General features: G+C 42.8%; 1 protein-coding gene across 1 annotated transcript in view; it reads left to right on the top strand.

Annotated features, from left to right (window-relative positions):
- The first annotated feature begins 933 nt into the window (after nucleotides 1–933).
- FAXDC2 (fatty acid hydroxylase domain containing 2) overlaps nucleotides 934–14,106 on the top strand; it is a 25,826-nt gene continuing 12,653 nt past the window's right edge. Inside the window, exons 1-4 of the mRNA XM_017540545.2 lie at nucleotides 934–1,136; nucleotides 10,174–10,221; nucleotides 11,868–11,959; nucleotides 12,094–12,197. Of these exons, the coding sequence (XP_017396034.1) occupies nucleotides 10,174–10,221; nucleotides 11,868–11,959; nucleotides 12,094–12,197 (244 nt within the window). The 5' untranslated portion in view covers nucleotides 934–1,136. The remainder of the gene's footprint in view (nucleotides 1,137–10,173; nucleotides 10,222–11,867; nucleotides 11,960–12,093; nucleotides 12,198–14,106) is intronic.

Raw genomic sequence — 14,106 nt, 5'->3', positions numbered from 1 at the left:
GGAATAAAAAGACTTTTCATTGTACATTCTTTTGACCCTTTTGTATTTTATATCATTTGCACATTTGCCTATAAAAACAATTTTTAGAAATTTAAAAGCAGCTCTTTTTCCAAAGGACTCTCACTTCATGTCATGGGTCCTGTATCCTAAGTTCCCCTATTTCAATTACAGTGCAAATTCACCCTCCACAGGCATGCCTTTCTTGCATCTAGACTCACTAGAAATAGCTGATGCATCTCTCCTCTTTTCCCTGCCCTTCACAGGAAGAGAAGCAATGAAAAAAAAGAAAATGTGATCTTCTGGTCTCTGTCACCTTTTTACCAACTTGTACTACCTGCCATTATTTGACACCCACATCTTTTCTTGAATCCGCCTCCTATGGGTCAGCAACATTTTCGTAAGTTATACATGATGGAGAAAAAAAAATTTTTTTTGAGTGGGAGTCTCACTGTCACCAAGGCTATAGTGCAGTGGCATGATCTCAGCTCACTGCAACCTCAGCCTCCCAGGTTCAAGCGATTCTCCTGCCTCAGCCTCCTGAGTAGCTGGGATTACATGCGTGCACCACCGCACCCGGCTAATTTTTGTATTTTTTAATAGAAATGCGGTTTCACCATATTGGACAGGCTGGTCTTGAACTGCTGACCTCGTGATCCACCCGCCTGGGGCTCCCAAAGTGCTGGGATTACAAGCGTGAGCATAAGGGAAGTTTTTTTTTTTGGTTTTTTTTTTTGTGGTTTTTTTTTTTGAGATGGAGTCTCACTCGGGAAAATTTTTTAAAAGAAAAAATGGGGGGCAGGGGGAGGGAAGCCCAGAGTCTGGCCAAATGTACTTTTTTCAAGCTCCTGCTTGAGCTTAGATTTCCTTTCCGCTTTAAGGACATGCCCTCTGCAAAGAAGGCTGTTTTGTTTCCAGCCCACACAGACCCAAACATTTTTCATCACGTGCCTGGACCAAGCCAGTAGGCAGCTCTGTAATGTGATCACCACGGCCAGCCTCCTACTTGAGCAAAAACAAGGTTAGCTGGCAGCACAGCAGCAGCAGCAGCCACCAAAGCAGCGGCTGACGGGGAGGAGAACGTAGATTTGACCTGCGGCCAGGACCTCAGAGGAGCCTGGACACAGCCCACTGCAGAGGTGAGTGGGAACTACAGGGGAGGGGTGGTGTCTGCAAAGGTCAGGACATATCCAAGTTCACTTAAAGGGCTAAACACACTCTTCCCCTCTGCCACCACCCTGTCCTCTCTACTTATGGCACGGGTTAGATTTGTCTCCAGTGTCCTAGGACATTTCTGTAGTGCAGTCACCTCCTTACCTCTTGCTAATGTCTGCATCCTCTGCTTATGTTTGTACCATCTACCTCCTCAGTAGTCTAATTTTTCTAGCAATTGACTGGTGAATGTAATGAACAAGTAACTGGTTTTAAAACCTTGTAAAGGAGGAACTCCTAAGTCAGAACTCAAAGGAGTGACAGATCAAACTGGAAGAAACTGTTGGGAAGCAGCTGCTGCCTAATTGCTTCTCATCTCTAATATGCCATCACTTGGAACGTATGGGGCAAATTACAACAGTTTTAAAGTCTCTGTATAGATATGTGGGCTATGAGTCAGACAAGCAGGTCGGAACTGTTTTGATGCAACATACTTGAATTTACCAACAGTGGCTTCAGTTTTGAAATTGTTAGTGGCTTGATAGTACCTATAGAAACACTCCACAAAGGCTAGTGGGTAAAGGGCATACAGTAAAGTGTATAGATGGAGATGAACAACAGAACAGTGGCTTTTAGGGTGCTCCTTATGGGCCCTTTGGGGCTTAAGGCAAGCAAGACAAGATGCTGATTTGTGGGTTGCATCAGTTTCATGTACAATTCCAATTAAATTTGAGTCGGATATACAGATTCAATTCAATTTGCTAAAACACAAATGCACTGAGCATCAGCTTCTGACTTTAGGAAAGTAATTAGCATAATGGAAAGGCACTAAAATGTTCAATAGCAAATGTTAAGACACTTTTTGAGGCCAAAAAGCAATGCTTTTGATTCCTCTATCTCTTATTTATTCAGCAAATCCTTCTTGAATATCTGCTACATGCCAGCCTTGGGCTTGTGTGGATCTCATGGTAAACAAGACAGGCAGGTTCTTAGCCTCATGGACATGCAGTCAAGCAGAACAGTAAACTCAAAGTCCCATGCAGCAAAAGGAGTGAAGAGAGTATTACTAAAACTGGCCCACAACAATCATTTTTAACCTTTTCTTTCATGTATTTCATCTTCCTTTTTTGTTTTGTTTTGTTTTTTGAGACAGTGTCTTGCTCTGTCACCCACGCTGGGTGCAGTGGTGTGATTTCACTGCAACCTCCACCTCCTGGGTTCGAGAGATTCTCCTGCCTCAGCCCCCTGAGTAGCTAGGATTACAGGTGCCCCCACCACACCCAGCTAATTTGTGTATTTTTAGTAGAGATGGGGTTTCACCATGTTGGCCAGGCTGGCCTTCAACTCCTGACCACAGTTGATCCACCTGTCTTGGCCTCCCAAAGTGATGGGATTATTGGCCTGAGCCAACGTGCCCAGCAGCATTTCATCATTGTTTTCTTTTTTTTGGAGACAGAGCCTCGCTCTGGCACCCAGGCTGGAGTACAGTGGTATGATCTTGGCTTACTGTACCCTCTACCTCCCAGATTCAAGCAATTGTTTTGTCTCAGCCTCCAGAGTAGCTGGGATTACAGGTATGCAGCACCACACCCGGCTAATTTTTGTAATTTTAGAGATGGGGCTTCACCATGTTGGCCAGGCTGGTCTCAAATTTCTGACCTCAGGTGATCGGCCTACCTTGGCCTCCCAAAGTGTTGGGATTACAGACATGAGCCACTGCACCCGACTGCATTTCATCTTCTTAAATGCATATTGGCCACTGTATTTTCTATATAAGCCTCAGGTAAGTACAGATGTTGGGTCATAGCAGTTCTGCAAAACCCTCTTCACCAGAGGCTGTAAGCTGTGTAATTACATTACAGTTCAGTCTCCCCAGCCCTGGAGGCAGACTGCTCAGCTTTTTCCTAGCATACAGTCTGAGAGCAGAGGCTGAAGTAAGAGGAGTTCTAATCTTTGGGTCAGTTGCCCTTCCCCTGTGTCATTTCTTATGAAATAGAATTTATGCTATTCCCAAAATACATACAGCACTAGGCAGTGTTAAGAACCCTAGATTTTGCCAGAAACCATATGGAGTTTGGAGCAAGTCACTTCTGCTATCTAGGGCTTTCTCCTTAGCTATAAAATGGAAGGGGTAGACCAGATGAATATGAGGTCTTCCCCCCCACCAGCAGTAAATTGTCTCAATAATTTTACAAGTTATTTACAAAACAATACACATTCACATAAAGGTGATGTATTTATATCTACAAAATAGGAGCATTCATCAACCAGGCAGAATATCCAGGAAACAAGAATATGAAAGAAAATCTGGGCTGGGCACGGTGGTTCACACTGTAATCCCAGCACTTTGGGAGGCTGAGGTGGATAGTTCACCTGTGGCCAGGAGTTCAAGACCAGCCTGGCCAACATGGTGAAACCCTGTCTCTACTAAAAATACAAAAATTAGCCAGGCATGGTGGGAGCAGGCACCTGTAATCCCAGCCACTTGGGAGGCTGAGACAGAAGAATCACTTGAACCTGGGAGGTGAAGGTTGCAGTGAGCCGAGGTGATGCATTGTACTCCAGCATGGGCCACAAAAGCAAGACTCAAAAAAGAAAGAAAGAAAAGAAAGAGAGAAAGAGAAAGAGGAAGGGAAGGGAAGAGAAAGAGAAAGAGAAAGAGAGAAAGAGAAAGAGAAAGAGAAAGAGAGTGAGAGAGAAAGAGAAAGAGAAAGAGAAAGGGGAGGGGAGGGGAGGGGAAGGAAAAGAGGGAGGAAAGAAAGAGAAAGAAAGGAAAGAAGAAAGGAAGGGAGGGAGGGAAAAGAAAAGAAAGGAAAAAAGAAAAGAAAGAAAATCTGAAAGAATTGGGCTGTAGACAAACAAAACTCAAGATTAAACTGTCTGTATCCCTTCCGGCCTCACCTTATGCTTTCAACAAAACCACATAGGCAGGGCAAAATGGCTCACGCCTGGAATCCCAGCACTTTGGGAGACCAAGATTGCTTGAGCCCAGGGGTCCAAGACCAGCCTGGGAAACATAGGGAGATCCCATCTCTACAAAAATTTTTTTAAAAATTGCCAGCATGGTGGTACAGACCTATAGTCCCAGCTACTCAGGGGACTGAAGTGGGAGGATCACTGGAGTGTAGAAGATTGAGGCTGCAGTGAGCTATGATTGATCCACTGTATGGGTGTCAAAGCAAGACCTTGTCTCTAAAAAATAAATAAATAAAATCCTTGGTTCACACTAAAACAAACAAAACAGAGCCATACTACTAAAAAGTATCTAATTTGCTACTAGGGAGGCTGAGGCAAGAGGAACAACTGACCCCAGGAAGTTGAGGCTGCAGTGAATCATGAATTTATGTATTTTTAGTAGAGATGGGATTTCACCATGTTGGCCAGGCTGGCCTCCAACTCCTGACCGCAGTTGATCGACCCGTCTTGGCCTCCCAAAGTGATGGGATTATTGGCATGAGCCAAAGTGCTGCACTCCAGCCTTGGTGACAGAGTAAAACCCTGTCTCAAAAAAATAAATAAATAAATAAATAAATAATATATATATATAATTTGGATAAGCTCACAATATATATCAAATTCACTTTAAGGGAGAATCCATTCATTGCTGTAAAATATTACAGTCTTTGGCCAGGCATGGTGGCTCATGCCTGTAATTCCAACACTGGGAGGCTGGGGTCGGCGAATCAACCAGGAGTTTGAGACCAGCCTGGGCAAAATAGCGAGACTCTGTCTCTAAAAATAAATTTTAAAAAATGTTTAAAAAATCTTTGCTTTTAGTGTACTTCATTTCTTTCTGTCCTCCAAATGCATTCCATTCTCAAATAAGTATGTCATTCTCTTCCTACTTTCTCTAGAAAATCCAAGTTATATGATTTTATAAAATAGGACAAAAAGCATGTCTTATTCATCTTTCTAGCCCCTGTGTCTAGCATTGTCTCTGGCATCTGATAAATGTTTCTTGAAATAATAATTAGTATTTTAGAGAAAACGCATTCTTTTGCATTAAAACACCACACATATACACACACACACACACACACTCTAGTTCACTATTCATGGCTAATACAGGCCAATCTCATTCTTTTGTGTCCCTTTTAATCCCTGACACCCACCCTGTGTTCATCAACCGCAATGTATTCTATGCTTTTGCAGTCTCAGTTGGTATAATGAGCACTGAATTCAAGTTCTGCCACTAAATAGGCATCCAGTTTGAAGCCAAATAATAAATATCTCTACATCTCTGTTTCTTCAGATGGAAAATGGGGGCATCTGTACAGATGAGTTCTAATACAACTTCCAGTTCATTTTTTGTTTTGTTTTGTTTTTCAAGACTCTTTGCTCTGTGGCCCAGGCTGGAGCATGAGCCACCACACCTGGCTAATTTGTTTAATATTAATATTTTGTGGAGATAGGGCCTCATTATGTTTCTCAGGCTGACTCAAGCAATCCTCCTGCTTCAGCTTCTCAAAGTGCTGGGATGACAGCGTGAGCCAGCATGCCCAGTCCAACTTCCAGTTCTTAAGATGGCATACTTCAAAAGGTAGAAAGAAAGAATTAGTCAAGTCAGAGAAAGTAATGACTATGGTACTTTAACGTAATAGTAAATGTTGTTGTTACTTTTACTTGCCAAAATTTCTAACTTGAACACTAGCATTAGCAAACAATGTTAAGGAGCTTCTTTGGGTGAAGACTCATTTGCCTACCATGTTTGAGGTCTCCCCTAGAATCTTTCTGACTGACTGTGTTCATGAAAAACTGAAAACATGTCTGCAGACAGGCAGAGAGGCACAGAAAGCAACCTGCTTTGGCATAAAATGTTCCGTAGAACAATACAATTGGAGAACTCAGCACCTAGATAAATATCTCTGGCGATGGCATATGGCCATATTGGCGTGGCTAAAGAACAAAGGACATGTTAGGAACTGCTTCGTTGGTGCTAATGAAATGAAATATCAACAGATAAATGCTGCTGCTCTTACAGACAAGAAGCCTTCCTACCAGCAGAAAATAAGCAATCATTTTCCCTTTGGCCAGAAGGCATACGTGGGACAGAGGAGTCCAATGTCAAACATACTTAGTGCCTAAGTCTTATCAGCCCACCTAGTCTCAGCAATATCCAGTTTCCATAATGTGGACACAGTAGGCATGATCAGCACCCCGCCCTATAGAGTGAACCAGAGCTGCCTTTTTCCAGAGCCAAGATCTTATTGTACTGACAGTCATCCTAGTTCCTCTTGGGTTTTTTTTGTTTGTTTGTTTTTGAGACGGAGTTTCACTTTTGTTGCCCAGGCTGGAGTGCAATGGCCCGATCTCAGCTCACTGCAACCTCTGCCTCACAGGTTCAAGCAATTCTCCAGCCTCAGCCTCCCAAGTAGCTGGGATTACAGGTGCCGTCTACAAAGCCCAGCTAATTTTTTGTATTTTTTTAGTAGAGACAGGATTTTATCCATGTTGGCCAGGCTGGTCTTGAGCTCCTTACCTCAGGTGATACGCCCACCTCAGCCTCCCAAAGTGCTGGGATTCTAGGTGTAAGCCACCACACCTGGCCTTGATTTTTGTTTTTAATTTGAATATCTGGTTCTGTTTATTTATACTTTATACCCAGCCTACTTCTCAAAAGAGTTTGAGAAAGTTTCTAATAAAGGTATATATAGAATGGCTACACATAAATAAATAAAAACTGGTAAGAAACCATCAGACAATAATCTTCTATACCATTTTGGTGGGGAAGGTATAATTTGTAGAGAAAATATACAGGTGCTTTAAAAAGAGGGGGAGAAATGGATTGTCTCATTTTCTTTGCATTCCATAAGAAAGCATACCACTTCTTCCAGAGAGGAGAGAGGAAGAACTTCTGTGCACTTATTTCCTTTTTTTTTTTTTTTTTTTTTTGTATCTGACTCAGTCTCCCTGTGTACTTTTTTTTTTTTTTTTTTTTTTTTTGGAGGCAGGGTCTTGCTCCGTCATCCAGGCAGGAGCACAGTGGTGCAATCACAGTTCACTGCAACCTCTACCTCCCCAGCTCAAGCGATCTTCCCACCTAATCTTTTAAATTTTTTGTAGAGACAGTCTCACTGTGTTGTCTAGCTCACTGCAACCTCCACTTCCCAGGTTCAAGAGATTCTCCTGTCTGTCTCCCAAGTAGCTGGGATTACAGGCAGCTGCTACCATGCCTGGCTAATTTTTGTATTTTTAGTAGAGGCAGGGTTTCGCCATGTTGGCCAGGCTGGTCTCAAACTCCTGACCTCAAAAAGTAAACCCACCTCGGCCTTCCAAAATGCTAGGATTACAGGTATGAGCCACCATACCCAGCCATACTTATTTCTTTATTGGAATCATCATCTATATCCTCATAAAAAATATACTGCCTTTTCTTAACAACTAAATAATGGAGTAAGGAATATCTTCAATGGCTATTTTGGTATTCATGTGGCAGACTCTTAAATCTTTTTTTTCGTTATATCTATATTGTTTGTTGGTTTAAGCTAAAATGCAGTCTGAGAAGAAAAACTTCAGTTTTAAAGTTGGACACCATGTATCCAAGAGCATGAAGAAAGTCTGGACACTTGTCTTCCTGTAGAGATTTCTTTTTTTTTTTTTTTTTTGGGACGGAGTTTCGCTCTTGTTACCCAGGCTGGAGTGCAATGGCGCGATCTCGGCTCACTGCAACCTCCGCCTCCTGGGTTCAGGCCATTCTCCTGCCCAGCCTCCTGAGTAGCTGGGATTACAGGCACACGCCACCATGCCCAGCTAATTTTTTGTATTTTTAGTAGAGACGGGGTTTCACCGTGTTGACCAGGATGGTCTCGATCTTTTGACCTTGTGATCTACCCGCCTCGGCCTCCCAAAGTGCTGGGATTACAGGCTTGAGCCACCATGCCTGGCCCCTGTAGAGATTTCTTGGTGTACCAGATCTACTGCCTGTCTAGCAGTTTCTTAGCTCTGGCCCAGACCTCTAGCCCAGTACTATGGATATAAATTTTGGAATGATGAATATGTATCCAGACTGAGAGTTTCTCATTTTTGCATCACCAGCACTTTCCACAGCTTCTTGCACATAGTAAATTCATAAATGTTTCTGGAAGGAATGGATGAGCTCCTAAAGATCAAAGGCCAGGTCTCATTTGCTTCGTAAGCTCTTAGCAAAGATAATGGAGTTGCTGAGACAGGGAAGAGGCTAGGAGACTTGGACATATAAGTAAAGTTCCCTGTGGGATGGCATAGCAAAAAGAGTTCTAGAAGCTTGAAAAGCAAACAAACTCCAAATCTTTTCAACTCCCTTTCCAGACAGGATGTTTATCTCAACAGGATCAACAGAACCTTTTCTACTTCCTAACAAACACTGGAGACGGAAATCCACATTGATATGAAGGCTCTGCCTGCTTTGCAAATGGTTTGCAGACATTTAGATCTCCCAGGTATTTCCCAAGTTGAGGTGTTTCTTTTGATACTTGGTTCCTTGTCATTAAAATATTTGAGCTGGGCCTGGTGGTTCATGCCTGTAATTTCTCCACTTGGGAGGCTGAGGCAGAAGTATCTCTTAAGCCCAGGAATTAGAAACCGGCTTCAGCAACATAGCAAGACCCCATCTCTATTTTTTTTTTTTTTTAAAGGTGGGGGAAATGAAACATTTGATAGGTTTAGCCCTAAAGGTACCAAAAACCACTACCTCCCTTGTGCTTAATGATCCATGCTTGTGGGGACTCCAGATAGCGAGTAAAGTGTCAGACTAAAAATGACCTAAGTCAGGTGTGGTGGCTCACACCTGTAATCCCAGCACTGAGAGGCCAAGGTGGGTGGATCACCTGAGGTCAGGAGTTCAAGACCAGCCTGGTCAACATGGTGAAATCCTATCTCTGCTAAAAATAAAAAATAAAAAAAATAGCGGTCACTGGTGGCAGGTGCCTGCCTGTACTCTTGTTGCCTTGGCCTCTCCAAGTGTTGGGACTACAGGTATGAGCCACTGTACCCAACCTCAGACATATTTCTTTCTTTCTTATTTTGCTCTGTTGTTGCCCAGGCTGGAGTGCAGTAGCACAATCTTGGCTCACTGCAACCTCTGGCTCCTGGGTTCAAGCAATTCTCCTGACTCAGACTCCTGAGTGGCTGGGACAACAGGTGTGCACCACCATGCCTGGCTAATTTTTGTGTTTCTGGTAGAGAAACAATTTTGTGTTTCTGGTAGAGGTGGGGTTTCACCACGTTGGCAAGGCTGGTCTTGAACTCTGAACCTCAGGTGATCCACCCCGCTCGGCCTCCCAATGTGTTGGGATTACAGGCATGAGTCACCTGCACCTGGCCCTCAGATGTATTTCTAATGATTGTCCTTCTACCAAATTCTTGTTAGGCTGTATTTTTAAAGAAGGTTAATGCCTGATGTACATATTCTTTTTCTTTTCCATAGAACTGTTGATTGGTTTCAGAAAAGTCTTGGTCCATGTTTTTAAAGCAACCAACAAATAATACTAAACGAAAAACCAAACCAACTTGCTAGAACTATTCTTTGAGTTCTGGGTAAGTTCGTTTTTTTCTCTTACAGCAACAGCTCTCTAATAAAAGGGAGAAATAAAGAGAGAATAAATAAGTTTTTCAAAAAGCATCATAATACATTTTTGGTGGGGTGTAGTGGCTCATGCCTGTAATCCCAGCACTTGGGGAGGCCAAGGCAGAAGGATAGCTTGAGTCTAGGAGTTCAAGACCAGCCTGGGCAACATAGTGGGTCCCTGTCTCTTTAAAAATAAATAAATAAATAAAAGCATTATCATACATTTTTGTAGCTGGTACACCTAGTAGTCCCTCTCCCTTCCACCAGTTTTTCCTTTCTGGCATTTGTCTAGCTATTCTTGTACATTTATCTCTCCATATAAGTTTTAGAATCAATTTGTCTGGTTTCAGGAAAAACAACAAGCCTAATGGTTTTTTCAAAAATCACTGCCAGCCATTCACCTTGACTTTCTCCACTCCCTACTTCCTTAGATGCTTATGAAAATAACTCCCCGAATCGCCTGTGCTTTCTCATTCCAGATGAAGGGAGAAGCTGGACATATGCTACACAATGAAAAGTCAAAGCAGGTAAATGCCAGCACCTCGTCCCCAAACTGGTAAGAATGCAGTCAGTGCCTCTTGCCGTAGCTGCACTTGCTATGCATCCAACATCTCCCCCAAGGTTTAGGGGTGGCTGATACATAGTAAGGTCTTCATTTCAGTAACTGAACAGTATACTTGACTCCAAACTGCTTTTTAACCACAACCGCTTTGCCTGAATGCAGAGTGTGAATGTGCATAGTGGAATTGAAAAGCCTGGTAACTGTCCTCCCTTCGCCTCTTGGCTCTCCTGGCTGTAGCCCTTAGCATGCCCTATGCCTCGGGCCTTTCGAAAACCTGTTTCTATAACTTTCCTGGGGACAACAGAGACCTTCTGGGGGTAGCTGAGAACTGGCTGCTGACCCCAGCTAACTCCTGCACTGCGTTTTCCTGCACTTCACAGAGGGCCTTTGTCCTGTTTATATTTCCTTCATCTGGGCTGCTAGGGAGATTTAAAAAAAAAACAAAAACATCAACATCCCTGAACAAATATCTAATCCAGTATGTGAAACTGAGGTTTTAATTTGGCTTAATTTGGTTTGATCAAACTTAGAAGATTAAAACTTCCAGTGAGTCTAGAAAAGTTCCTGAAAAGAGCCCTCAGAATCCAAACAAAGGAATAATTGGAAAAGCCCAAAGTCACCGGCCTAGCAAACACAGGGTGACCTTTGAATGGCCCATGTAAAAGAACAAGTTCTGGTGGGGTACAGTGGCTCACACCTGTAATCCTAGCATTTTGGGAGGCTGAGGTGGGCGGATCGCTTAAGGTTGAGAGTTCAAGGCCAGCCTGGCCAACATGGCGAAACCCCAGCTAACTTCTCTACTAAAAATACAAAACTTAGCCAGGTGTGGCAGCAGATGCCTGTAATCCCAGCTACTCAGGAAGCTGAGGTGGGAGAATCATTTGAACCCTGGAGGCAGAGGTTGTAGTGAGCTGAGATGGTACCACTGCACTCCAGCCTGGGTGACAGAGTGAGACTCTGCCTCAAAAAAAAAAAAAAAAAAAACGTCAGAAAAGGTATACAATTTACTCTTTTATGCCAAAGCAAGAGGAGGGTAGGGATGGAAAAAATAGGCCTAGCCTATGGTTACAGTGAAGCTCCTATAACTGGGAAAGGATTTTCTCATCATGGTTTTGGCAGACGCTGCTGCGGTAACTCTCAATCTTGCCTGCCCATTGGAATTACCTGGGGAGTCAAGGTCCCACCCCCCAGGGACTTTTATGTAATCGGGCTGGAGGGGACCCTATCGGGCCTTTAAGCTCCCAGGGTGATTCCAATGTGCAGATCATGGGTATCTCCATTTGCCAAGAAGACTGACAATGAAATCCTATGATTAATAGAGGCTTGCCCGTCCTCTGACTCAGACAGAATTGCCTGCTAGTTTCTCTGGAGTCAGGCTAATTCCCTTCCCTCCCCCAATGTGAGCTCTAATTTTCATAAACACACCCATATACAGCCCGAGAGCTCCTGATAAGAAAGAGGCTCCCACAGAAGCTGGGAAGAGGTCAGAAGGTGGGCCTTCCTGGCTGGTTGAGACCTTGATCCTATAGCACTCCTGCTGTGCCTTAGCAGTGAGCTGGGTGTAAACACAGGGGGCTTGTTGGGGTCTGACACTTCCTTGACCACCTCCAGGAGGGACACATCTGGGGCTCTATGAGGAGGACAGCTTTCATCCTGGGCTCTGGACTTCTCTTGTTTGTGGCCTTCTGGAACTCAATGACATGGTAAGTCAGCTCCCCCCAGCTGTAATCCAGGAGCTAGGGGCAGTGTGGTGGTGGTGGTCAGTGGCAGAGCATAGAGGAAGGAGGGGTCCACCCCCTAGTCTTCACCCAGAAAGCTAAATGGTTTTTCTTCCAAGGCATCTTCAGAGATTTTGGGGTGCTTCTGGCTACTTTTGGCAAGCCCAGTGGGAGAGGCTGCTGACTACATTTGAAGGGAAGGAGTGGATCCTCTTCTTTATAGGTGAGGTTCCCAGACCACCAGCACCTAGCATGTGTGTGCATGATTATAACTTAGTTCTTTTTCTATTATTTTGTTCTCTACTTTGGAACCTTCAGTTTATTATTCCAAGGGATGAGGACTTGAAGTTCAAAAAAGTGGTAGTCCCAAAGAATACTAAATTTATGGGCAGTCTGGAAACAGGATGCCTAAAAAAAGCAGCTGAGAAATTGAGACTCGTCCCAACATATAGAAGAATAAGAAATGTTTTATGTAAAAATGAATACACATTTAGAGCAATAACCCTGTTTCTAAATGTAATTTCACAAGCACAGAGAGCTGCCCTGTCTTGTCAGAAACTATGTACCCTGTACCTGGTACAGTCAGTGCTTGACAGCAAGTGGCCAGTCAATAAATATTTACTGACAGCCTCAATGTCTCCAAACAAACCTGAGTAAATAAATGGAAGGAAAGGCCATTTAAACATAGAATATTTATACCGGCATTATCTATAATAGTGAATCTCCTCAATCATACATTTATTGACTCAAATATTTATATATATTATATATAACAAATTTATTTATATTATTAATACGATATATATAATGTTACTATGTGCTAAGCTTATATGGATATAGAAATATTTAAGATGGGGCTGGGCATGGTGGCTCACGCCTGTAATCCCAGCACTTTGGGAGGCTGAGGCAGGCAGATCACTTGAGGCCAGGAGTTAGAGACCAGCCTGGCCAACATAGCGAAACCCATCTCTACTAAAAATACAAAAAACTAGCCAGATGTGGAGGCGCTCGCCTATAATCCAGCTACTTGCGAGGCTGAGGCAGGTGAATCACTTGAACTTGGGAGTGGAGGTTGCAGTGAGCTGAGAATGCACCACTGCACTCCAGCCTGGGTGACAGAGCAAGACTCTGTCTCAAAAATATATATATATATTTAAATTAAATGTTTCCCTACCCCGTTAAAAAATGATGTCACAGTCTAGAAGGGAAGATAAAAAGTGTCAGTTGCCAAAAAGCAAAATGCCCCTAAAGATTGTTTTCAGCTAGAACTCTGAAAATGGGCTGAACAAGAAATACGACAGATTTAACGGGATCTTAAGGAGTCACTGAACAATGCAGATTATGTCTTTATACAGGTAAAGTGGTAGAAAAACTTTATTAGCCTGAACCTGCAATCTAAAAAAATCCCCAAATATTTTATGTAAAAATAGGCACAATCCTGTGAAAAGTACCTATTACCTTGGCGATAAGCCAATATAAGAGAAATAAAGTATTTCCAGTTTTAAGTGTTAGAGCTAGAAGCTCAAGATCATCTTACGGTGTACTTTTCATCTGTATTCCTCAGACAACCTTTTGAGTTCCAAGTAGGTAGACACCTTGGATGACCCACTGGGTAACCACCAACCTTTTTTTTTCCAAAGTAAAAAATACTTTATTTTTTCTGGGTATAAAAGTAAATATGTGCTCACTGTTAAAAGTAAATATCAGGCAATTCAAATAAGCATAGAAAGGGTGAAAATCACCCACTCTTTTACCTTCAAGAAATAACCACTATTTATATGTTAGTGTATATCTTTTATTTGTTGGATATATAGTACTTACGAGATACCAACTATTTTTAAACCATTTTTTAATTGAATAGATTGTAGATATCTTTCCATGCCTATTAATATAGCCTTACTTAATACTCTTAAGTTTCCCATTCTATTCCACTGTATGTATGGAAATACTCTAATGTATTAAGTCCATTCCCTACTAATGGATATTTAGGCTGCTTTAAAAAATTTTTTTTAGGCCGGGCGCGGTGGCTCACGCCTATAATCCCAGCACTTTGGGAGGCCGAGGCGGGTGGATCACGAGGTCAAGAGATCAAGACCATCCTGGCCAACACGGTGAAACCCCGTCTCTACTAA

Source organism: Cebus imitator, unplaced genomic scaffold, assembly GCF_001604975.1.
Source record: "Cebus imitator isolate Cc_AM_T3 unplaced genomic scaffold, Cebus_imitator-1.0 Scaffold126, whole genome shotgun sequence".
NCBI classification, from domain to species: Eukaryota; Metazoa; Chordata; class Mammalia; order Primates; family Cebidae; genus Cebus; species Cebus imitator.
This window is presented reverse-complemented; position numbering and strand designations above follow the sequence as displayed.